Below are 25,404 nucleotides of genomic sequence, written 5' to 3'. Positions count from 1 at the left end.
CTGAAGTTACTGGTAGTTTCACTTGCCATGAAAGGGAAATAAAAACCTACTCAATTTCTACTGCATACTATAGTACAGAATTTAATTTTATCTACAATGTTTAAAAAGTCCCTAAGTTTCTACATGAAGTTTTAAGGTATGCATACTTTCTTTCCAGTCAGAATATAATATATTCAAAATCAATTGCTGTGCAACTTTAAAAGCAGTCCCTTTATGCTACATTATTTTTGCAATTTATCACAAAACTTACACTAATAAAAATGATCACTTTGAAGATATAAATGTCAAAGTGAAACACAGAAAGGAAAAGTAAACTAAATACATTATTTGTCACTTGATTTAACTAAGACTTTTGATACTGTTTCTATACTTTTAGGTTCATTGTTTTCAGAAGTTAGTAACTATTCTTCATTGTCAAGAAATGGGTAATAGCTCACATGTTAAGATAAAAAGTAGTTGAGTTTTTTAAAAAAAGTAATTAGCTGAATGACAAATTCACTAGAACAAATGCATTTTTAAAAGAACATAAGTCTTAGCAGGAAAAAAAATTATTTTGATAACTAAGAGATTCTTGTCTTGTAAATCAATTTCAAACAAATTACACAGTCAGAAAGATTCTCAGGAAAGAATATTTAATGATATGTAAAGACACTTAGTTACAGTATGATAAATGAAAACGCTAGATAGAAAACTATACCTACAGTATGATCCCAGTTCAAGCAAAGAAACACATCTAGTCATTATGGGAATCATAAGATGACAGACTGCTTTTCTTACTTTTCTGAAGTTTTTTAAATTCCTCTAGTGAGGAAGTATATCCTCACAACCTCAAAAAATTTTACATCTTAAAAATAAGTGACTCATAACTGACTGTAAGAATTGTGGGCTCTTCAAAGTGCAGATGGTATAATGATTTTTCTCCTTGAAATGATGTAAAGAGGTACACTATCTCAATCTTCCAGGGCTTTTCCATGACGGACAAATGTTAGACTTCCTACTGCTTCTAAAACTGATCACTGGAAGGGCCAGAAAACCTAAATTCAGACTCTTCTTTGTATTCACAAATCTATCTTGCTCTTAAAATAAGAGTGTAGCTTAGATCCAAAGGGCAATTTTAGGTGTGAAGCATACTGAGTTATTTTCTTTTCTACCTCCTGCCCAGTGAAAAGCAAAGATAAAGCTTAAATAAATACATTCTGCTTATTGTTGCTATTGTAGGAAAGTGGTTTGCTTGCAGGGAGGTCCAATAAAAATTGCTGACACTCAAACTCAATCAAAAAGCACCAGTGGCCTCTTCTATAGAATGCTTTTCCTGTCTTCCAAAAAGGGTCCTCATACGGAATTCTTAAGATTCTTTTTCTCTCAGAAGGCAGGCTCAGTTTTACTGGTTTTCCATTCAAACATACCTTACATCAGATTTAAAGAAAACTGTATCGTTTTCTTTACTCAATAATCATATGGCTGGATTGTTCACACAGAATGCAACGACACTGGCCCTAAGGAAATATGACTTTTTGATGCTTGAGGCAACTGAGTCTTGAAAAACCTTAGTCCCAGGTGGTCTTGTGCTTATTCTCCCAGGTGGAAAAATCATTGTCATATCTTGGACAAGACTCTGGATTGTGGGGTCAGAAAACTGCTATCATCCAGCTAAAGAACTTGGGACGAAAAACCTCTCTTCTGCAGGTCTCATTTTCATCATATATAAAACGAGGATGGGCTGTAGTACATTTTTCTTAAGAGGTCTTTAAATTCACCTCTGAAATTATTCTGCAAAGGTGAACAACCCATCATAGTTCTTTAATCTAAGTATATATGAAGAGAAACATGCATTAAGAGAATTAAGAAAAGGTACCATCCTGCCTTCGAAACATAGAGTGAGATCATATCATGTCTCTTGCAATGCCCAACTCATTCAATCTCAAAATGAAAACTTTCTTTTAGCTAGTCTTGGATTTTTCAAATACCCACAATCCTGAGCCAGGCTGGTTTCCTTTGTAAAAGACCAGGAGGGGTGAAAAAAGCTTCTTCCTCCAGTGGCTGCCGATGCAGAAGACACATCTGTCTTTCCAACTGTCCAGCTTCTCAGCCCTCAAATAGTAGGCTACTAGGAGAGCAAGAACAGTTTTATTTATTCCCCTTTCTCCTCTTTAAAGGTGATTTTGTTAAAACTGTACAGCTTGTTACCATTGTCGAATTGTGACTCCCTAGAGGATTATATATTTCTAAGCATGAAGGCATCTGTGTGGCAATAAAACATGCAACATACCCCAACCACTTCATTTTTTTTAATTAAGAAAAAAAAAAAGTTACAGCCTCCCACAAAGTGATGTTCTGATGAGCACACCTCCCATGCAAGCCTTTCAAAATACTCTCAGAAAAGGCCCTGGGCCTAGTAAACCAGAGCCTTCACAGGCCCCATCCCATGGGTTCAGTTTCTGACAGAAGCCATGTGCCAGGATCCACAATGAGTGGAATTATAATCTGCCACAGCAATCAGGCCTTCTCCCAGCTGACCATCCAGAAAACAACATTGTACCCATCATACTTTTAAGGGAAGGAATTAAAAAGAAATCAAACAGCCCCAGAGAGATGGAAACATTCGAAAAGCAGAGGAAAATCTTCTGTTAAATAGTATGAAAGACCCAGGTTTCCCAAATGGCATTTAAGGCATTGGGAAGAAAGGCTGATGTCTCCCAGAGGGGACCCAGCTTTGATGCCCAAACTGCCCTCAAACATCAGGCTGTACATTTTTGTACAGCAGGGTACCCTCAGGCGAGACAACCATAAATAGCTTAAAACAAGAATAGGAGACTCCATCTGTTTCTGGAATATTTCAGCAGCACCTGCTTTCAAGGTAAAACTCTGGGAGCTGTCCCCACAACCTTCCTTCTCAACTCCCTTCCCCACCCCCCATACACTTATTTTAAACTGAAGCAGCTAAAACACAATCCAAAAGAGTTTCTGCCATTCCACCTGCCTAAGGAAAGAGTCCTTTGATTTTTCTCCTAAACTGTATGTGTTGTTTAAAAAACACTGGAGCAGTTAGAGAAGCCAAAGTTCTCAAAACCAGACTCTATTACTTCTAGCTTCTTTTTTTCTGTGAAAGCCGAGCTTTTCTGTTTATAGTAGATATGACTACAATACAGATGAAAAAAGGGTGCAATAGTTGTTCTGTCATTAAGTCAGAAAATGTTCCAGAAGGAAGATGGTCCTCACTTAACACAAAGTTTAAACATAAGCCCACACACCAATCTGCATGGAAGGAAGGACAATAACTTCCCAATAAGAGCCAAGGAACACATTCTATTTAGTTATTAAAAAAAAAAAAACTAAAGTTGAGTCTCGAAAATTCCAATCTAAATCAGACGCTATTCCCAAAGTGATGTGCAGCATCCCTCTAACAACAACCAGAAAACTCCAAGCTTGTGTACATAGCAATTTCATGTACAAACATCAGTATTTCTAACACCTGCCCCAGACAATCAGGTGACACACCGTTTTCTATGGGATAAATTCAAAATCTTGAGCATGGCCCACAAAGACTTCCACAGTCTTGTCCCAAGCCTTTATGGCATCATCTCTTGCTGCCAATCTCTCCTTGGAATTCTCATCATTCTTTCACCACGCTTTACCTTCAGTTGTCCGGACCTTTGTGCACCAGTTCTCACGGCCCAGAGAGCTTTTCTCCCATTCTCCTCCAGGCAAGCCTCCACTGATTCTCTAAGGTCCAATTTAACTGGAACCCATCAGCAACACCTTCTCTGATTCTCCAAGTCAAACAAGAGCTCTGCCTAATCTGTGACCCCAAAGAACCTTATGGATACATATTTTTTAAAAAAGCATCTATCACAATATATTTTAATTGCTTATTTACATAGTCCCTTCCCAAAGATGAAGTGGCCCCCAAGACAGTAAGGGTAGTAGAAGTGAAATGGGAGACGGGTATCAAAATCAGAGGTGGCCTGGAACAGTGCACCTAGAAACAAATTCAATTTCATATTTGGTAAAGGGCAAAAAGTATATATTGTTTGCAGTTTGAAATACCAAGTTCAGAAAATGCAGCTTACCAAACTCTTGGGTGAATAGGAAAACTCAAAGGTTCTCATATGGGGAGCTAAGGCTAGATTTGTGTGTCTATTTTAAGGGACCTTGCAGTAAATAAAGGCCAAAGACCACATGTTATGCATTGCTCATTCCTGAAATATGCAAGATACTAAGATACTTACTAATTGAATAAAAACTTTAAATGTTAGGCTAAAAAAATTTTAGATGCCATATTGATGAAACAAGTTATTTCTTACCAAAATGGATAAGAGGTTTTGAACAACTATTTGGGTATAAAGATTGTTACTCAAATTTTCTCAAGAGCTGAAATAAGATCCTTACATATTAAGTAGAAAATTGTAGAACACAAATACTTTTAAAGTGCCTTTATAAAGAATAAGTTAATACTGTATGGCTTATCTTCCATAATCTACTGCTCCCCACTCTAAGCAATACAGTTATGACTTTGAACTCTTCCATTTCTTCTGATCATCCAAAACCAGAAGCTGCTTATAAATAGCACATTTCATTACAGTTTCAGCCTTGTTGGGTCATGTGTTTTTTGGGCAAAAGAGGCCACCAAAAAAGTGATCTAGGTCACTTTGTCTTTGTCTTACAATATTAAGATTTCAGAGGTAAATATTTACTATATATTAGACTCAGTTGGTGCTATCTGAGAATGCTAAAATACTTTCTTGGATTCTTGGGCTTATAAAGAAGAACAACTAACTTACTCATAACTCATGTTCTCCTAGCTGGTGCTTTTAACCTGGGGCTTCCCAGGTGGCACTAGTGGTAAAGAACCCACCTGCCAATGCAAGAGACATAAGAGACATGCGTTCGATCCTTGGGTTGGAAAGATTCCCTGGAGGAGGACATGGCAATCCACTCCTGTATTCTTGCCTAAAAAATCCCATGGACAGAGGAGCCTGGCAGGCTACAGTCCATAGGGTTGCAAAGAGTCAGACACGACTGAAGCAACTGAACACACACACACACACACACATACACACAGACACATCTAGCAACTAGCTGAATAATATAATGGTGACTCTCAAAGAAAAGTAAAATGCTTTAATATAAAGAGCCAGTCAATTGTGGAAGGAAATAATGCATCTGACTTTATATACCATGGTACTTTTGTTAATAAGAGTTTTTACTGTAGTATAACTACATCTCTGTCAAGGTTAGCTGGTAACAAGAGTTCAAAAAAACTTTGAAAAAGAATTTTTTTAAATAAACTCAGGGATTCAATCCTTCATAAAACAAGTATTACTAACTGTCTACTATGTACAGAGACATTCTTCAATACGCTTTGGGTGTATCTGTGAACAAAACAGGTTAAGAATTCCCAGGCTTCATGAAGCTTACATTCTAGTGGGGAAGAACAGACAATGTCCCTAACAATGAATCTAGTAAGTTATATTGAGTAAAGGATGTCTAAGAACCTTTCATTGTAAAATTATGTCTAAATTTTATAAAATACTAACGACCCAATCCTTTATGGACACAATGCCTGTCCACTGTGTCACTGAATCCAAAGTGTAAGAATCAAAGGTGCACCTCTTATGAGTAATATGAATTGTCTGGTAATATGAACCATGTTTCTGCCAACAACTGGACTTCATATTTTCTCTCTGAATTAATATCCAATGAGGCCTGTCCTCCCACTTGAGCCCTCAGTACTCTGCTTTTCCAACCGAATGGAATGGATCTCCCTGTCTCTGAAAGTCAAGCACACCTCTGTCAAGCACTACACTAAGTGATGGGGATGCAGATGCTGCTTAAGACACAACCTTCACCAGTAAAGAGTTAACTGTTCACTAGGAGAAAGACAAAAGAAGATCAGGGCTTATGAGTATATAGCTTAAGAGTGCAAAGCATGCTGGGTGCATCCAGAAGATGGGATGATTACCTCTGCCTGGAAAAGTTGACTCTGAGAAATGCTCAAGCTGAGCCTGGAAGGATGGGTAAAAATGTATGAAGACAGAAAGGTCTGGTCATTCATGTGGTCCAGGAAGCAAATGAGCTTGAAAGAGAGAAAAAGTGATCCTAAGAAGCGAAACCCTAAAACAGTGGGGGCTATGTCTGCACAAATGCCATCACTAGGAACTACATCCCTCATGGGAAGCAATGGAAAAGCAAAAGTAAAGGTGGCAGCTGAGAAGACTTAAGAGTACTGGGCATACTGAGAACATGACTGGACTTTAAAACACACATTAACTAAAGGAAAAGCATCTGAAGCAAAGCAAGAAGACCAAACAGCAAAAGAAGATGATGCTAAATAATAATGTAACCCAGACCCAAGTCCCACCAATGTTCTCTTGGAAGACCTCTCCACTGGACATGTCACCAACCAGTTATCCAGGGTTAACAGGAAGTTCTTCCACTCACATGCTAGTCTCAACCCAGCAATGTTTCCAAATCAAGCACAGGGAAAGTACCATTTTGTGTGCCCTGTACACAAGCAAAAGCTGAATAAAATAAACAGAGCCTTCTGGCCTCATGTTGAATACCCATGAAATGCATGTCCCAGAATCCATAGAAGACTATTTTGAACTACAGCCACTATGCTCTGAGGCGCTAGATTAGCAACAGTAAGAAGACACTGTTCCACGGGATCATTCTATGTGTTATATATAGCATATCGTAGCAAGATCATCCATCTCCCCAGCTCATCTTGGGAACTCTTCAAGGACAAGGACTAGCTAATAGTAAGCACTCAATTAAGGACTGACAAACAAATGAACGAATTAACCCACCAAATTTTTCCCCATAGCTCCTAGCTAGTACAACAGATAGAAAACACACCAATTGCTGCTATTTTCCATTCTAAATGATAACAGCAAAAGGCTGTTCAACTAGCTTGTCACAAACATGGCCCTACATGTAGATGCAAACATCAGAATCAGATATGCGCAATTTTTAAATAAACAGTTTTTCACTCTCTGAAGTGTGCTGAGTGGTTGCATTCAAGAATCTCCCTTCCCTCAATACATACACCCAAGCTTTGAAAGAAACATCACATCCCAAATATGGGACAAAACCTTTCTGCAAAACTTCAAGAGCTTGGTTTAAACCCTCATCTCCCTGAATGACTACATAAATAAGCAGTGTCCTAACCAAGACTGAAATACAACATTGACAAAAATGTAAGAGAAAATTTTCTTGAAAAAAAATTGTTAAATAAAAAAGTAAATAATAATTTATATCAGAGTCTAATACTCAGGGCAGGTAGTCCTTGGGCCTGGGTTAGAGGTGTGCTTGAGAACAGGAGTCTTGCAAAGCAGCCGGGTTTGTACCTCCATCTTAAGGTCTTTCCAGCAGTTGTCCTCTAGTGCTCAAATTAGAGATATCATGCCTGATGAAGGAGCCAGTGGACTTCACTCATTAAAAACAATAATAAGATTTGTGTAGAGAAATACAGAAGCAGCATTTCTGACTGACAGTTATAGAGCTAAGACAGTGAAAGTTAGCCTTCACCATCCCCATGGTGTTAGGGTGTGTGAGTGTCTGGGGGCAAGGGGATTTGCTCTTAGTGAGGAGGAAAAGAAAATGCAGAGACTAGTACACCAGAGAACTATTCCTTCTGGAATTCATAGTGGGTCTGGCCTCTTATTCCTAGGCTCAAGCCCAAGACGGGAGACCCGGGTTTTGTCAGGGGCGCCTCCCTGCTGTCCTGCCCTGCGCTGCTGCACATGAGCAGAGACAGGAGGCAGGCCCCTCTGACACCTACTTAACCAAGGCAGATGCAGAGGAGAGTGTGTGGGATGCCTTTACCTCCCCCTCAGGAGGCGCCCAGCAGGAGCCCACAGAGCCAGCAGCTCTGAAATCAGATTTCCACACATCCTCCATCCCCAGAATATGCCTTACCCCTCTGGCAGGAGGAAACAGGGCATTAAGTAAGTGTGCTTCTGGTGTGTGAAGGGAGTTTTGGAAGACCTAAAGAAGCCTTCTCACAGGATTCCGCACTTTTTTCAAAACCTCTACAGAGGGAGCCAAGTTGGGAAACAGTTACTTACTCATTGACCCGAAAGGGGAAGGGGTGTTACTTTGAGAAGGACACAATCAGTGTCTGCAAGACGTCCTGAACTGCAGACACATACTTTATTAATAATCTTACATACACAAAATGTCCAAGGGAAAGCCTAACAGGCTAATTTCTGACAGCTCCAGATAACAGAAGGAGGAACTGAAGCCATGCTGATTCTCCAGCTTCTGCACACTCCACAGATGCAATGATCCTTTTTTCCACCCAAGGGATGTGATACAAATAAATAAATACAATTATCTGTAGAACTTAAAGTGCAAGGACAACATTGTAAAGTTCTTCTCCCCAAGTGCAGTGACTTATGGGAAGCAGATAGGAAAATAAAAAGAACAGCTGGAAAATTTAATTACAGAAGACCAACCCAAAAGCTGACATTGTTTCACAGAACTAGCGAATAGCAAAAGCCATTTTCCTTACCTTAAGATACAGAAGCAACTCTTTGCTCCTGAAGATAAGCGGCAGAACCCGAATCTCTGTTTGCTGTCAATGTCAGTGAGCACGAATGTGAAGTTCTGGCCAACTTGGCTAACTGTGAGGCTGCGGCAAAGAGAACAAAGGGGAAAATGAATGTGCAGTAAGTTTCCTGATAAAGTATCTAATCACAACAAGTCATTGAACCTGTAACATTTCCTTTCTCAGTGGAATTCTTTATAAATGAACTTAACATTTACACACTTTAAGAGAAAAAACTGAGTGAATATTTTTTTAAAAAGAAAAAGACAGCAAACAGTGACCACCTCAGCATAGCTACCGAACCCTACTTACTGCACTCAGGCAGGTGTCCCTGTTGAGCACTGCATCCAGTTTTGAAAGGTGCACCCTATTAACCTCCTTTTACAGATGGAGAAATAGCCTAGAGTGCCACTGCGTAAGATGTCAGCTGGTAAATTGCAAAAAGCTGAATTTTAAACCTAGGCCTACCTGACACCAAAGTCTTCCCTGCCAGTTTGCTGGTAATGATGCTCACCTGATTATTCCTCTAGTTCAGAAAATAACAGGGACTGCAACAGCAGAATTTAAATGCCAGCCACCAAGTTAGATATCTGATATTATACTATCTCATTTACTCTCACAACAACCCTAGAACTTCAAGGATGTTCCCATTTTACAGAAAAGGAAACTATAGAACTTAATAAGTAAATAGCTGAATCAAGCTCACAGAGCCCCTAAGGGGAGGAGCTAGAATTCAAAAGAGGGCAAGGTTAGCTATTACTTTCCTAAATTCCTGTACTTTTCATAATTTCCAAATTTATGAGAACTATATTTTATATTTTACAGGACAGAAAGAGCAAATGTCTTAGTGCAAGATATTTTCTGAGAAATGGAAACAAGGTTTTACAGAAAAACATTAAAGATGAAAACTAAAACTTCCTGCATCAACACAAAAATCAGCAGACCACAGAAAAAACTGAAAACATTTCAAAAAATTAAGAAGCATATTACAAGTCAGATTAATCTAGAAACTCTTTTAAAGTTACAAAATGTTTTAAAATCCACTTTTTAAAATCAGTTTACCAGTTAGCCTTTGGATTCCTCTTTAAAAAGTCAAATCTTATACTTCCCTGGTGGCACAGTGGATAGGAATCTGCCTGCCAACGCAGGGGACACAGGTTCAATCCTTGATCTGGGAAGATTCCACATGCCGTGGAGCAACTGAGTCAATGCTCTACAATTACCAGGCCTGAGCTCCACAACAAGCAAAACCACCCCAACAAGAAGCCTGCGCACCACAGTGAAGAGTACAGCCCCCATTGGCCATAACTAGAGAAAGCCCACACAATGCAACAGAGACCCAGCACAGCCAAAAATAAATGAACAAAATTTTTAAATAAATATTACAAATTCTAGTACACAAATCTATACAAACAAACTATTTTATAATTTGACACTGACTTATTCAAAGGAACTCATTAACTTGTATTTTATATATATATATTTTATAAAACACATTCAAATTGATAAAATATTCAAATTAATGCTCTCACCTATAATTTGCTATAAATTGTCAGTAGAAATGAAAAATCATGGTTCACCAGGCCTTTTTCAAAGGCAGACTGATTGAGTTTTTGACAGCATATGAATTAAGTCTTCAAATATGGATAGCGTTCTTTTCTAAAACTCCCTTATACAAGCCACATAAGAAAATTAAAGTATTTTAATTTAAAAAGACTATCAAAGTATTCCAGGACAAAAGGTCAATGGACCCCATCTGGTCATATTTAAGGAAATAATTCCTGCCCTCAAAAAGTGGTTAGAGATTACAAGAAAATAATTCAGAAAGCAAAGAGAGTTCCACCTCTTTTTTAACTAGGAAGGTGAACAAAAACAAGGTAGGAATTTAAAAGCAACATGGTAATAAAACAGGTGTAAGTGAGTAACGCTATCCCTCCACCTTATATGAGCCAGAAGAAGGAACACATTCCTATAAAAGTTATAGAGCTGTCAAGGGGATACCAAAACGCTACCTTCTTATGGCTGTTATGTTTTATCTATAAAGCTTGGATACAGTGTTACTATGGTGACTTAATACTATGTTTTAAAGGGGGATTATATGATTAATTTTAACAAGGTTGAGAACTGAAGATGTGTGAGAAACAGAATTCTAGCTCACATAATTAAAGTGATTGGGGAAAAAAAGTGGGCCTCATCAGGGGAGGGGGAAACCCTGTATTATTAAACTATTTAAAGCAACAGGTCAAGATGATTCTAAGTTACAAATAAGGTCATGCTTTTATGAAGTACTATTATGTATTCACATAAAAGATGACTGTTCATTATTTTAACTAAGATTTGATTTCAATTCTAGAATTTTTAAAAAGAAGAATCCTAGAAGGAAAGGGTACTGATACAACTAGATGAAAAGAAAATACCCAGGATTTCTAGGAAAAGGACACAGAAGGAACACAACTTGGTATGTGATCTGAGTGTCCTTAATTTCTCTATTATCTGTTCACTACCTTTAAAAAGGCTGAAAACTCTTTCAGCTACATTGTAGGCTCAAAGAAAGGTTCATTACTCATTTGCTTGGTTCAAATCCCAACTCAACCACTTGCTAACTGAGCCTTAATTTAGCAAGTTACTTAACCTCCTAAGCAGCTCAGTTTCTTCTCCTGGAAACTATCATCCAACTCAAAGCATATTTGGGAAATAAGTGAGTGTTTGGTACAAAGGCTAGACCACAGTAAGAACAATTAATAGAAGAGACACAAGTTGCTACTTGCAATGAAAACTAAATTTCATCTTGAAATCATTCACTTGCTTAGAATCTTCTTGACTCAGCTTTGTAATGTAAGTGGAGATAGGAAGGCTGCCTTTCTTTCCTCTCTATCACATCTTTTCAGCAAGGGGGAGTCTTCTGGGTGACCAAGAAAGTTACTCATTCTTGCATTAAGAAAAAGATTCTTTGGAGGGCGGGGCAGTGCCACAACTTAGAAGGGGGGCACTTACTATTCTCAGTTGACTCACTTTTTAAATTCCCAGCAGGATGAAGTACAAGTCATTAAGAGCCCCAGATCATTAAATCCTAAAATATTTTTTCCTTGGACAGTTCAAATTAACATTCAAATTGAGTTCAGATTAACTCAAAGGAGTCTTAATCTTCAAGGAATTTATCATTCCCTCTCTACTTGCTGAGGTAGTCTGTAACAGTGTTCACTATTTCTCCATAAAAATGACTGTGGGGAAAGGATTGGCTTCCTTAAAGACTGCAGTTTTTGTGATTACCTCCAGGATCAGAACCCATACACTTTTTAAAATAAAAATCACATTTCATAATGATTAAAGGCAGTGGGAACCTTAGAAACCAACTCACCCAATTTTCTTGTTTCATAGATAGGGAAGTTGAGGCTCAGAATGTTTTACTGTGGTAGTGATGGTGGTTTGGGTTTGCTTTTTTTCTTTTCAAAATAATCAAGACCAAAATAAAAACCCACGCACAATTCTGGTTGAAAATCCTTTCCATTCTGCCACACTGCATCAAATACAAGGAAAACTCTCCCAAGAAGTTACTACTTAGTTTAAGGAACTCAGGTATGTGAGGAATTCAGATAGTTGTCTCATCAAACATACTAACTATACTTCCCACTAAGCAAGAGAAAGCAAATTTGAGTACTTTCAGAATTAAGCCTAAGAGACCAGGGCCAGTATCACCCTTAGCTGTGCTTTCCATGTCTAGGTGAATACAGAAAATAGAAAACAATAACCATCTCAACCACAGACTTTAAATTTCATGCTGCCTCTTAAACGCCTGTCTGCCGTTCAAGACCCCTCCTGTAGCATTTTGCCTAATCTTCAAATTATTTGTAGGTTCAATGTATGAATGGTATGAACCATGTGGATGGATAGTTTGATTCCAATCTTCCAGTCAGAAATCAGATTTCCTGTATCAGCCTCACTTTTAAGTTTGAGGTGAGATGGTGAGACGGCATCACTGACTCAATGAACATGAGTTTGAACAAACACCAGGAGATAGTGAAGGACAGGGAAGCCTGGTGTGCCACAGTTCATGGGGTTCGCCAAGAGTCAGTCACGACTTGGTGACTGAACAACACCACTTTTAAGTTTAGCTACGTGTCTTACAAACCAAGCAGCTACACTATGCACTGTAACAAGTACTGAACATACAACATCCATCCTGCTGCGGAGCCTCCCGTCTTGATGGAGAAGCATAAACAAACACAAGGCACACAGCTCATGATAGTGTCATATGAAACCAAAGAAAGAACAAAGAGGAAAATGGAAGAAAAGGGAAAGGCCCTACTAAGGTAATATGGTCAGAGGTAGCTTCTCAAAAATGAGGACAATACCGAACTAAAGGATGGGATGGAGTCCCTTCACTCCAGAAGCAGGGGACTCAGTGTTTCAGGCAGAGAAAGAGGTTCACAGAGAAGCTGTTTCTTTGGTTAGAAACAGCTCTCCGCATGTTCACAGTACAAAAAGGACTTCAGTACATCTAAGGCACAGAGGAGCAGGAGGAAGTGATTTAGCAAGGTGCTAGATAAAGCAAGCACCAGATCACGCAGAGTACTCCATAGATCATGGTAAAGAATTAAGATTGACTGTTTGATTGATTTGTAAGGGCAATGGAAAGCTACTGAATGATTTTAATCAAGTGAATAACAGTCTGCTCTACAGTTCTATAATTTTTATCTGACTCTTAGATGGAAAAGTTTGGAAGAAGGTAGAAGCAGAAAAAGAGAAGTCAGGAGGCTAGTCCAGGTGAGATTAGATGGTGTCTTAACTCCTGTAGAGAGAGTGAAAATGCATCAGGTGGATAGATCCAACTTAAGAGTCAGCAGATGAACTGAGATAGAGTAAAAAGGCAGTATATTACCATTTAATGGTAGGAAAGACTAACATGCTTGGGAAGAGCTCCAAGAGTTTTATTTGTGATATTAAGTCTAAGAAACTTGTAAATAGAAATGTCGAGTACATAGCTGAACACACTAAATAGGAAATCTGGGGAAAGGCTTGGGCGAGAGCCGGTGCACTAAGCGCAGGAGGCTGCGAGGCCGAGAGGAGCTACCCCACATCCGAGGTCAGGGGCAGCGGCCTAGAGTGGCAGGCTGAGACGGCGCAGGAACGGTCGAGAGGAGCTACCCCGCGTCCGAGGTCAGGGGCGGCAGCTGACAGGAGCTACCCCACGTCCGAGGTCAGGGGCGGCCGGGAGGAGCTACCCCACGTCCGAGGTCAGGGGCGGCGGCCGAGAGGAGCTACCCCGTGTCCAAGGTCAGGGGCGGCCGGGAGGAGACACCCCGCGTCCGAGGCCGGGGCGGGGGTCAGGAGGAGCTATCCTGCGTCCGAGGTCAGGGGCGGCTGGGAGAAGCCACCTCGCACCCGAGGCCAGGGGCGTGACCCTGAGGAGCCACCCCGAGCCCGAGGCCAAGGGCAGCAGCTGGGAGGACCATCCCAAGGAGCGGTGGCTGCGAAGGCACAGGAGGGCCTACAGGAGCTATCCCACGTTGAAGGTCAGGAACGGTGGCAGTAAGGAGATACCCCTCGTCCAAGTTAAGGAGCAGCAGCTGTGCTTTGCTGGAGCAGCCGTGAAGAGATACCCCACACCCAAGGTAAAAGAAACCCAAGTAAGATGGTAGTGGCTAGTGGAGGTGATAGAATTCCAGTTGAGCTGTTTCAAATCCTGAAAGATGATGCTGTGAAAGTGCTGCACTCAATATCTCAGCAAATTTGGAAAACTCAGCAGTGGCCACAGGACTGGAAATGGTCAGTTTTCATTCCAATCCCAAAGAAAGGCAATGCAAAAGAATGCTCAAACTACCACACAATTGCACTCATCTCACATGCTAGTCAAGTAATGCTCAAAATTCTCCAAGCCACGCTTCAGCAATACGTGAACCGTGAACTCCCTGATGTTCAAGCTGGTTTTAGAAAAGGCAGAGGAACCAGAGATCAAATTGCCAACATCTGCTGGATCATGGAAAAGGCAAGAGAGTTCCAGAAAAACATCTATTTCTGCTTTATTGACTATGCCAAAGCCTTTGACTGTGTGGATCACAATAAACTGTGGAAAATTCTGAAAAAGACGGGAATACCAGACCACCTAACCTGCCTCTTGAGAAATCTGTATGCAGGTCAGGAAGCAACAGTTAGAACTGGACATGGAACAACAGACTGGTTCCAAATAGGAAAAGGAGCATGTCAAGGCTGTATATTGTCACCCTGCTTATTTAACTTATATGCAGAGTACATCAGGAGAAATGCTGGACTGGAAGAAACACAAGCTAGAATCAAGATTGCTGGGAGAAATATCAATAACCTCAGATATGCACATGACACCACCCTTATGGCAGAAAATGAAGAGGTACTAAAAAGCCTCTTGATGAAAGTGAAAGAGGAGAGTGAAAAAGTTGGCTTAAAGCTCAACATTCAGAAAACTAAGATCATGGCATCTGGTCCCATCACTTCATGGGAAATAGATGGGGAAACAGTGGAAACAGTGTCAGACTTTATTTTTGGGGGGGCTCCAAAATCACTGCAGATGGTGACTGCAGCCATGAAATTAAAAGACGCTTACTCCTTGGAAGAAAAGTTATGACCAACCTAGATAGCATATTCAAAAGCAGAGACATTACTTTGCTGACTAAGGTCCGTCTAGTCAAGGCTATGGTTTTTCCTGTGGTCATGTATGGATGTGAGAGTTGGACTGTGAAGAAAGCTGAGAGCCAAAGAATTGATGCTTTTGAAGTGTGGTGTTGGAGAAGACTCTTGAGAGTCCCTTGGACTGCAAGGAGATCCAACCAGTCCATTCTCAAGGAGATCAACCCTGGGATTTCTTTGGAAGGAATGATCCTAAAGCTGAAACTCCAGTACTTTGGCCACCTCATGAATTGAGGTGACTCATTGGAAAAGACTCTGATGCTGGGAGGGATTGGGGGCAGGAGGAGAAGGGGACGACAGAGGATGAGATGGCTGGATGGCATCACGGACTCGATGGACGTGAGTCTGGGTGAACTCCAGGAGTTGGTGATGGACAGGGAGGCCTGGCGTGCTGTGATTTATGGGGTTGCAAAGAGTCAGACACGACTGAACGACTGAACTGAACTGATTGAGAGCTATTAATTAGAAAGGCATCTACACAAAGATGGTGTTTCACACCACAGTAAAGGATAAGATCACTTAGAAACAATGTTCAGAGAAATGCAAGAGAAACCAGGACTAAGTCAGAGAAACACCAATTTAAAGGATGTGCTGTGCTGTGCTCAGTCGTGTCTGACTCTTTGCGACCCCAGGGACTGTAGCCTACCAAGTTCCTCCTCCATGGGATTCTCCAGGCAAGAGTACTGGAGTGGTTTGCCATTTCCTTCTCCAGGGGATCTTACCGACCCAGGGATCGAACCCGGGTCTCCCGCATTCCAGGCAGACACTTGAAGGCAGAGCAACAGATTAAATAGTGCAGGTAACTCTTCCAAAAAGAGGAGAAATAGGCAGTAATTGAATGGGCATGAAGAATCAAAAAAGTGAAAGTGAATTCGCTAAGTCATGTCTGACACTATGGGACCTCAGGGACTGTAGCCCACCAGGCTCCTCCGCCCATGGAGTTTTCTAGGCAAGAATACTGGAGTGGGTTGCCATTTCCTGCTCCAGAGGATCTTCCCGACCCAGGGACTGAACCTGGGTCTCCCACATTGTAGGCAGACGCTTTACCGTCTGGACTACCACAGAAGTCAGAAGACTTCATGAAAAATAAAAAATGGTATTATTTTTAGGATGGAGGAATACCAGAATGTTTTTAAGCTGTTAGGAATAATTCCATACAGAATACAGGCAGAGGCTTATGATGCAGGAGAAAGAAGATGAAACAGTCGGGTTTAGACTTTGGATTAGAATCCCAGATATACCACTCACTACTGTTGTGATGAGCATAGGCAAGTTATTGCACCTCTCTGAGCCTCATCTCTAAAATAGGAAAAGTATTTACTTTGCAAAGTGGTTTTAAAGATTAGCAATAATATAGACAAAGTAACTGGCATCTAATAGGTACACAGTGGAAGTAATTATTATTATTATGAATTTATAAAATTTGAGAGATGGAACTGAAACATTTTACCAAACCTGTTTATTACAGCTTCCCAGAAAAGCTGGCCATCTACTGCCAAAGCATCCATTGCAGCTGCTTCTCCTTTCCCTCAGTGTATATGAAACATCAGACAGGAATCAAGTTTTATCAAATTACCACATCTCCCAACCTTTAGTCATATGAACCTCAAAGGTTCCTTCCATAAACACACCTTTCATCTGCCTAAGACTCGGGGTTTTTACATTAGCTGCACAAAGATCCAAGTGGCAAAAATGGCATTGACCCAAAATGCCTGGGGACTAAGAGTAGGTAACACACTGCCAAATATCTGCTCGAGAAACTCACTCTTAACAGCAGAGATCCCTCCATTCCCTCATCTATATGAGCCTGGCAAAGTAAAAATGAATCATAATTAGGGAAGCAAAAAATTATCAAAACAGAACAAGTATCAAAACTAGAAGGAACAGCAGGGATCTAGTTCAATTCCCTCATTTCATCCACGAAGAAACTAAGGTGCTCGTGGGAGAAGTCACTTGCCTAAGAGTACAGAGCAAGTCAACAGCAGAATGAAAACTATAACTGAGGTCTCCTAGTTGCTACCCCTGATGCCCGGTCCACTAAAGCCCAATTGCTTCATGGTTCTTGAATGTTATACAAAATGGTCACGGGGCATAGATTAACCAATAGTTCAAGCTAAACCAAGGGATTAAACCAAGGATGGAAAACAAGGGATGAAGGTGGCCAAAGGGATTCAGTTTTGAAAAGTACAGAAGGATGAATGTATAGAAGTGGAAGCAAGAAGAGAGGTCTGGGCAGACACATACCAATGCACTAATCATGTGCCTCAGTTCCATCTTTCAATTATCTGAACAAAAATGGGTTTAATTGTCTTCAGCTATCTGAATTTTCTAATTTTTCACAATAAATATATATTGCTTTTGAAATAAATGTTAAGAATGCTTGGTTAATTTGTGGCGTGATGGATCTAATGGTGACAGTATGATATAGAACAAGTACGATGGAACTGGAAGTCATACAAATGTGGGCTTCAAAAGCAGCTCTACCACTTACCAATGGTGGGACCTTGGGCACATTACTGAACCTATCTGAGCCTCTGTTTTCTCATATGTGGCTTTATGACAATGGCAACATTGCCTTCAGTTGTAAGGCAATGTTTAGATGTGTTAAGTCTTTAGTGAAGGAAAAGAACACAACACAATTCATGGCACATAACAGATACGTACAAAAATGGTGAATAGCATCAGAACCACATTTGCACCTGTGATTACATCCTAAATCATTAAATGATGCCTCTGCCCTTGAAAAGACTGTCATTTCACTTCATGCTCATGTCACTTGTGTGTACTAGTATAATTAATAGGACAACTGAGTGTAGCTGGTTTTATGGGTTCTGAAAGAAGACAAGCACAAACATAGAGAAGAATAGCTTTTCCATCATCCAATGAGTCTCCTGAGTGCTTTGACCAACTGAAGCAGGTTGCCAGCTATCAAGAGCAAGTAAGTAGCACTGCAATATGAAGTGGTATTCAAATCTTTAAGAGACTGCTTTCACAAATGATAATAAAAAAATTTTGAGAGTGATACAAGGATCTCAGCACTGGTCACTTCACTGTTCCTTTCCATCAAGAGCCTCAAGTATAATTTAGGGGAGACATGACTTTGGCTTGGGAATAAGATTATCTGTTTTTTATTCCCCCAGCTCTGTAATTACATAGTTGTGATATAAGCAAGGCATTTCACCTTTACAGATCTTACTTTCCCTTCTGTAAAATGGGATGCTTGAGTCAAATGAATTTCAGCTTTAAAGTCCTGTGGTCTTATTCCCACACATTTTCAAGACCCCCTTTCTTGTGAGAGTCCAAGCTCTTCGTACATACACAGTATCCTCTCAGCAGGAGGCTCCACCTGCTCAGGTCAAATGATCTCTAGATGTCTAGGCTCATTCACAGTTTCTCATCTACTTTGCTCTTCAGTGTTAGAGCTTCCCATTTACCCCCTTCTTGCTGTCCTTGCAGTCTAAATACAAGCCTCACTCTCTATACAATGTTTTCTTTGACCATCTCTGTCTGTCCCAACCTCGCTACCCTTTTAGACAGATATTGTTTACTGTGTCTTTACAAAACTTTCTGGACTAGACTGAGAAACATGTGAAGAGTACAATACTATTTCCATATTACCCAACGTAATGCTACACATTCTGAACCTTCCTTGGTTCTTTTGTAAAAAGAGATACCACCACCATCTATCACCTAGAGTTGCTGTGAAGAATAAATGAGGTATTACTGTAAAAATGTCCAGAACATTCACTAAAATCATTTAAGAACTGAAATACTAATGCCCTTCTTTCCCTCCCTCTATTTGGTGATTGTCTTCCCACAAAGTGGTCTACTAAAAAAAGTACTCATTTTGGGAGATGGACATCTAAACTGTGCTAACAGCCTAAGCAATCCTTGGGTAAGTCACAATTTCTCTACAACTCAGATTTCTTCCAGTGAAGAAAACAGCACTTGTTCTCATCTTTTATGATAGGAGGATAAAATGAGATAATACATGAGAAAACACTTTCTTTTGAAGAGCTACCAGCATTATTATTTTTCATAACTCCTAGCTTCAGAAAGAAAAATCTTAAAACAACAGATGAGACAGCAAGATGTCAATGTTAACAGATGATTTGATGACGACTGTGAAAATCCCACTCTTGATATCTACCAGAAATATCAGAAAGTTGTATTACTGTTCCTTGAGGTAGAAAAGGACAGATACTGAAAAGATTAGGAAGCTTTCTTTTTTGAAAATAATCACCTGGAGCATTATTTATCTCCCATGCCAACATATTTTCTAAGTCAAACAATATCATAAATACATCTGGGGTTTTGTGGGTCTTGGAATCTGGACATATCCATCTGACTGTGCTAACTGCAAGCTAATAAAAAACAGTGACATTAAAACTTTGTTTTGTTTTTTTTTTTTTTGTAAATAAACTTAATTGGCTTAGTCAGTAAAGAGTCTGTCTGCAATGCAGAAGACCTGGGTTTGATCCCTGGGTTGGGAAGATCCCCTGGAGAAGGAAATGGCAACCCACTCCAGTATTCTTGCCTGAGAAATCCCATGGACAGAGGAGCCTGGTGGGCTACAGTCCATGGAGTCACAAGAGTCAGACACGACTTAGCGACTAAACCTACCTAAACTTAATCATTATCATCTTCTCTGCACTGAAGTATGCGACAGGTAGAAGTGGGGCAACAGAAAAGAAAAAAATACAGTCCCCCAAATAAAGTTATTTATTTGTATCAATGAGAGTTATCAATGCCTACAGGGTGGGTAAAACAATACAATCTAAGAAAGAACCATTGCACACAGTAAAGATTAAAATATATCCATTAAGAGACAGTTCAGTCCCAAATCTTTTTGTGAAAAAAAAATATGAGGAACGCAATTAGAGGAGGCTAATTTGGAGAAAAGCATTTTAGAAGAAAGATGTTTTTCTAACAAAGTAAAGCCATCAGACATTACTAGTGACAAAACAAATTTTAGGACTATGCTTTTAGTCCTAAAGGACTAAAACCTAAGGACTTTGCTTTTCTTCCATTTTAGAATGTAATTACTCAGACAGGTAGGTAAGTAAAGATGGGTGTGTTGCATGACAGACAGAGGGAAGGGGTGTGGGTGTATTTGGAGGGATTTAATCTCCTTGCACATTTCTTCTAATATTAGTTTATAAAGTCAATTAAGGAATACCTATCCAAAACAGATCACCACTCTAACAAGGAGTCATATAAAAATATATTCTTATTTTTCTTTGTTAAACACCTCACCACATTTTAAAAACATTTCAGCTTTATTAATCTGTATAAATATGTCCCTGCCATAATTTGTAATACAGTTTATAAGTGACTGGAGGAGATTTCATGCATCGCTAATTCATACATACAAATGTGAAGTTTGCATTAAACCTCTCTAAACAAAACCCTATTTCCTTGCTTTTTTTAGAAGCAATAGGATAAAGAAGAGACAAGAGGACTCTCATTATAAAGACTGACCCTCTTAAAATTAGGGCTATTCTGTTTTGAGCATCAACCTGCTACTAAAACAGCCCTGGTACCAGGATTTTAAAAGGCCTGAGTCTGGAAAAGACTACAGTGGTTGACTGGCTTAAAAAATAACATGTTAGAACCAAAAAAACAGTGATTATAAGTGGTTGGCAACATTCCAGAGCTGCTTTTTAGTACTCCTGTGCTTTTTAGTACTCTTTTAGACTCCTTTGGCTACCAATTCCCATCTCACACCATTCTTAGGTTTATGCCAAATAAACCAGGACACTGCTACTACAAAGTGTAGAAGAGATCCAAGCAGAATACTACCCATATGCACTCCAAATCACTAAATTCTTTCAGGCCTGCGTTGTCTGGGTATACTAAAATACACAACAGAACCTTCCTAAAGATGGGCACATTGTATAACTTTCTTGGAACAGATATGGCACTTATTATTTATAATGCTATTTTCTAAAACTTCTATCACTAAAAACAGAATTTTTAATATATAACATTTATGCAGTTTCATAGTTCAATTTTCCATGAAGAGAACATTACAAATAGGCAGCAATCAAGTGAAAAAATAAATGACTGCAAAAATAATGTTTAAACTATAAAGAAACATAGACACTTCTTGAAAATAAGATAATTGTTTTGTCATTTTATTAACACTGTTAGTAAATTAGAGTTTTATTAGTTAAAAAAACTTCTAAAATTGTTGTAAAAGTAAGCCATTTATAAATAAGCTATTGGCTTATTTGAAAACAAAAGTAGTCTCTCAGACTATTTTAATTATCTTCAAGTTATCATATTTGTACTGCTTCAAGAGACAGTGAATCATAATGCAAATATTAAGGAAATATTCAGATGATTTATTTTTTAGTTTAGCAATCTATTGAAAATGCTTATTTCCCCAGAGATACTATTCTTAGCCAGCTACACAAAATTCAAGACACTATTTGGCAACATGCCTTTTAAATAGCTGAATACCTTTGAACAAGTTGGGCCTATGCTGATTTAAAGTTGAAGTCTAATAAATTTAAAACAAAGTCCATATAATACTCACAAGGCAATATTACTTGGTTAAGTAAAATATATTCATATTTCAATAAAAATTAAATAGAACTGGATTAAATACCAACCATTCTTAATCATGGTTTGAGTCTGATAACCAAAATTTAAAAATTAATGTCACATAAACTACATCACACAAACTAACCAATGCAAAGCTTAGGCTTTAAACTTTTTGATGGTGTCAATAAAATCCCCAGAAAAGGAGAATACTGTAACTCTCCTTGGAACACAGGTATTTTAAATCATGGTTAAACAGATAGAATGTTAAGAATGGTATGGTTTTTATTTTCCATAGCAAGTTTATTGACACTTTTTCTTTCTAGTAAAGTTTGGAAATCTGATACTACCTGTCCACATAGAAGGGGAAACAAAACTTGGTCAGAGTCTGTAGAACTTCCTGTGGAGAGAAAGAGAGATAATTTATACATCTAATGGGAGCAATAAATCTAACATTAACCGCGGCACACAATCTAGCAACTTTACCCTAAAGAAAGAGGAGACAGATGAAGAAATATGGGCTTTATCAATTACATGGGAGGAGTACCAGGCAGTCAATCATGAGAAATAATAAACATGATCAAACTTCATTAAAAATGAAAAATTAATCAAGAATCACACATGGGCAAGCAGCAGGAGTCGTGCAGGAAAGCTCTGAAGGGAGGGAGGCGGGTGGGTTGCTGAGTGTTAACACCCCTCCAGGGACCATCTCCAGCCTGACCATATGGATCAGAGTGAATAACACTGAGCCACATGGGTTTGGCCTGGCAGGGCCGCTGTTGCTGGCACCATTTTTGCCTGTTACCTAGGAACAGAGGGGGCCAGGATTAGACAACGCTTCTCAACATCAATAGGCCAAATCACAAGCAAAATAGAGAACCAACTTGAAGATAATTGTCCCAAAACATTATCAACTACAGTTTTTTTTAGAGTTTAAAACTTTATTTATTTACATTATAAAGAAGTTACCATTTCTGGCATGAATTTATTTTGTAATCAAACTATAATAATTTTAAGGGTACGGTATTTTTAGTCTTTATCATTAAATATCATTATCAAAATTGTACACACTTACCTGCTTGCAATTTATAAAAACCCAAAGTAAACTACCAGTTTAAGTTTCTTTTTACAAATATGTAGCTATATAACACCAAACATTATTCAGGGGAAGTATGCAAAAGGGTACAAGAAAAACCAGACACTTCAAAGAGTTATTCATAAAAGAGAAACTTCTAACATTAAGAACACTATATGAGACACAATATAAAGCAGTACATGACTCTTCCTAATAGATACACGTATAGAGAATATATACACTGCAACACACAAACTCAAGTAATTACTATTTCCTTCGTAGAATTTTCTCTAACTTGACTTAATTTTAACAGCAAACTTGGACAGACCACAGTTGGTGCTTATCATAAGTTCATAGACCAATGTTATAAATTTAAAAAAAAAGTATTCCTTTCATGCATTTGATTTGCTTTTTAACAATTTAATATCCCAACTTCAAGACAAAATGAAGAACACATTTTTCAGTCATTGAGAAGCTGGTTCAAATTAAAACAAACCTGCCCATTGCAAATCCTAATCCAAGTGATAAATTAAAGATCAGTTTACAAATGTAGCACTTTTCTAACCAATAATAATGAATTATCAATGCTAACTGAATTGATGCTTCTCGCTTCATTTATTTTTAAAACCAGTTCTATCATTCAAGAAATAAACCACATCAATCTAATAACCCACTCAATGAAGCAGAAAGCACATTGACTTCCTCTGCCAGAGCATGTTCTGCCTACATAATTCAATTGAGCATATCCTACTTTTTAATATCATTTTGGACTGGATGTATATCACAGTACTGTTAAGGCATGTCATGAAACAGAAAAGGAAAAGAAAAGTGAAAAATGGTGAGTAAGAATACTTTAGCATATCCTGGGGGCATTACCAATACATTAGTTAATTTCATAATGCGGCATAGTCAAAGACTATATATATATGTGTGTGTGTGTGTATGTGTATATATTGTTTTAAAATTCATGTTAAAGTAAATTGCAATAGGTAACAGGGGAACAGAAAAACAATGGCAATTTCTCAATGCATAATGTTATTATCAGGCCAATACTGGCAAAGAGATTGTACAAAATATTCACTTTAATGTCTGCAGTTTTAATTATAAAATATACTATAACCCCCCCCCCACAAACTAGGCTTTTAGGATTTACATGCAAAATGAAATTCCTTACAAATTCCTTTCACATCAAGTTTCAAATACCACAAAGCATTGCTTGACTCTAGTTTATGTACCAAGCATTCTTTAAAACTCAGTCCCCTGTGCTCACTCATTGCCAACATCAGCTACAAAGACATTTTATCCTTTACCCTTCAAAAGTTACAGGTGCAGAAATACTCCTCTACTCTATGCTGGAGCTGAGCTGCCAAAAGGCCTCAAGATTTTTTGAAAGAAAGGACCCCCATGGCTACAGCGGACTCAGAGAAATCTAATATGACCAACTTATTACTTACTACAATACAGAAACTACTTACCACTTTCTAATGTCAAGAGTAATAACCAATCATGAACTTGTCTGTCAGATAATATTAGAACAAATATCAAAATACCCAATGTAGGCCGAGTATAACCCACCTCCCAAGAGTTTTCCTTTTTACTCAAGAAAGCAGTGATAAGTCTAATTAAGCAATGGGATGGAGGAGGGGAGGAGGGAAGGGACTAAAGGCAAATGTAGGCACATGTTTGTGCATTACAATATGTTTCTTCATGTTTGTGATATTACAAGAGCTTGATATTCCAATTTAAGTCAAACAACACGGTGGTGTGCTGTCAGAGAAGAAAACAAAAATGAGCATTGCTCTATGTTAGGCATATTCACACATTATCTCAATCAGAACTGAAAAATTAACTTCTCAGTTTGGGGAGGACAGGAAGAAGGGGAAAACAAGTAATGTTTTCTATAAACAAAAACTGATTAAACAAACCAGTTTTCTTAATACTGATGTTCTCCCCTATATATAAACATTTAACTACCTGATCCTCTCATTCCAAAGAAAAACACAATTAGTTTGATATGAAAAGTACCACTCTCTGAGAAAGGGGACTTTAAAAACCCTGATTTAAACATATTTTGAGCATTATGCTTATAGTACAGTATCCCCCAGTCTTTCAATATTAACTTTACTGGGAAAACAGTCACTAGCCAGTTACCAACCCCTTTTTCTCTCTAGAACCTGTGTCTCTGGATAGAGAACTTTCTTTGTGGAAGGCAATTTTCTTGTTTCCTCCTCTCTATCTCTGTCTGTCTCTCTCGCCTACCCAAGCTCTTTCAGACAACTAGCCTCAGTACAACCTCAACTGCCACATAAATCGGTCTTCGAGATGCAGTACAGCTGATGAAATGTAAATGACCTCATTGCTAAGGCAGGGGGTGGGGAAGACTGTGCCAGCTCTACAGATCAATTCCCAAGTTTATATTTTCACAAATCTTTTTATGTACAGTTTGATTTTTTAACATTTTAATGAGCAAAAAGTGCATCTATAGTAGCCAGTCACCACAGTTAAAGTGCAGGGCATGAACTAGATCCCAGGAGGGAACCAGTCCACCATGTCACCACTGGCTTTAGGACAT

At 38.9% G+C, this 25,404-nt stretch overlaps 1 protein-coding gene across 13 annotated transcripts in view; it reads right to left on the bottom strand.

The window, feature by feature from the left end:
- DENND1A (DENN domain containing 1A) overlaps nucleotides 1–25,404 on the bottom strand; it is a 538,527-nt gene that overhangs the window by 347,274 nt on the left and 165,849 nt on the right. For all 13 annotated transcript variants that reach the window (XR_011255499.1, XM_069582473.1, XM_069582475.1 and 10 more), the window contains exons 4-5: nucleotides 22,108–22,157; nucleotides 8,516–8,635 (exon numbers count right to left, since the gene is read on the bottom strand). Coding sequence is in view for 9 of the 13 variants with exons in the window: in XM_069582473.1 (XP_069438574.1) it covers nucleotides 8,516–8,635; nucleotides 22,108–22,157 (170 nt within the window). In the remaining 4 variants the exon portion in view is untranslated. The remainder of the gene's footprint in view (nucleotides 1–8,515; nucleotides 8,636–22,107; nucleotides 22,158–25,404) is intronic.

This window comes from Ovis canadensis, chromosome 3 (assembly GCF_042477335.2).
Source record: "Ovis canadensis isolate MfBH-ARS-UI-01 breed Bighorn chromosome 3, ARS-UI_OviCan_v2, whole genome shotgun sequence".
Lineage (NCBI taxonomy): Eukaryota > Metazoa > Chordata > Mammalia > Artiodactyla > Bovidae > Ovis > Ovis canadensis.
This window is presented reverse-complemented; position numbering and strand designations above follow the sequence as displayed.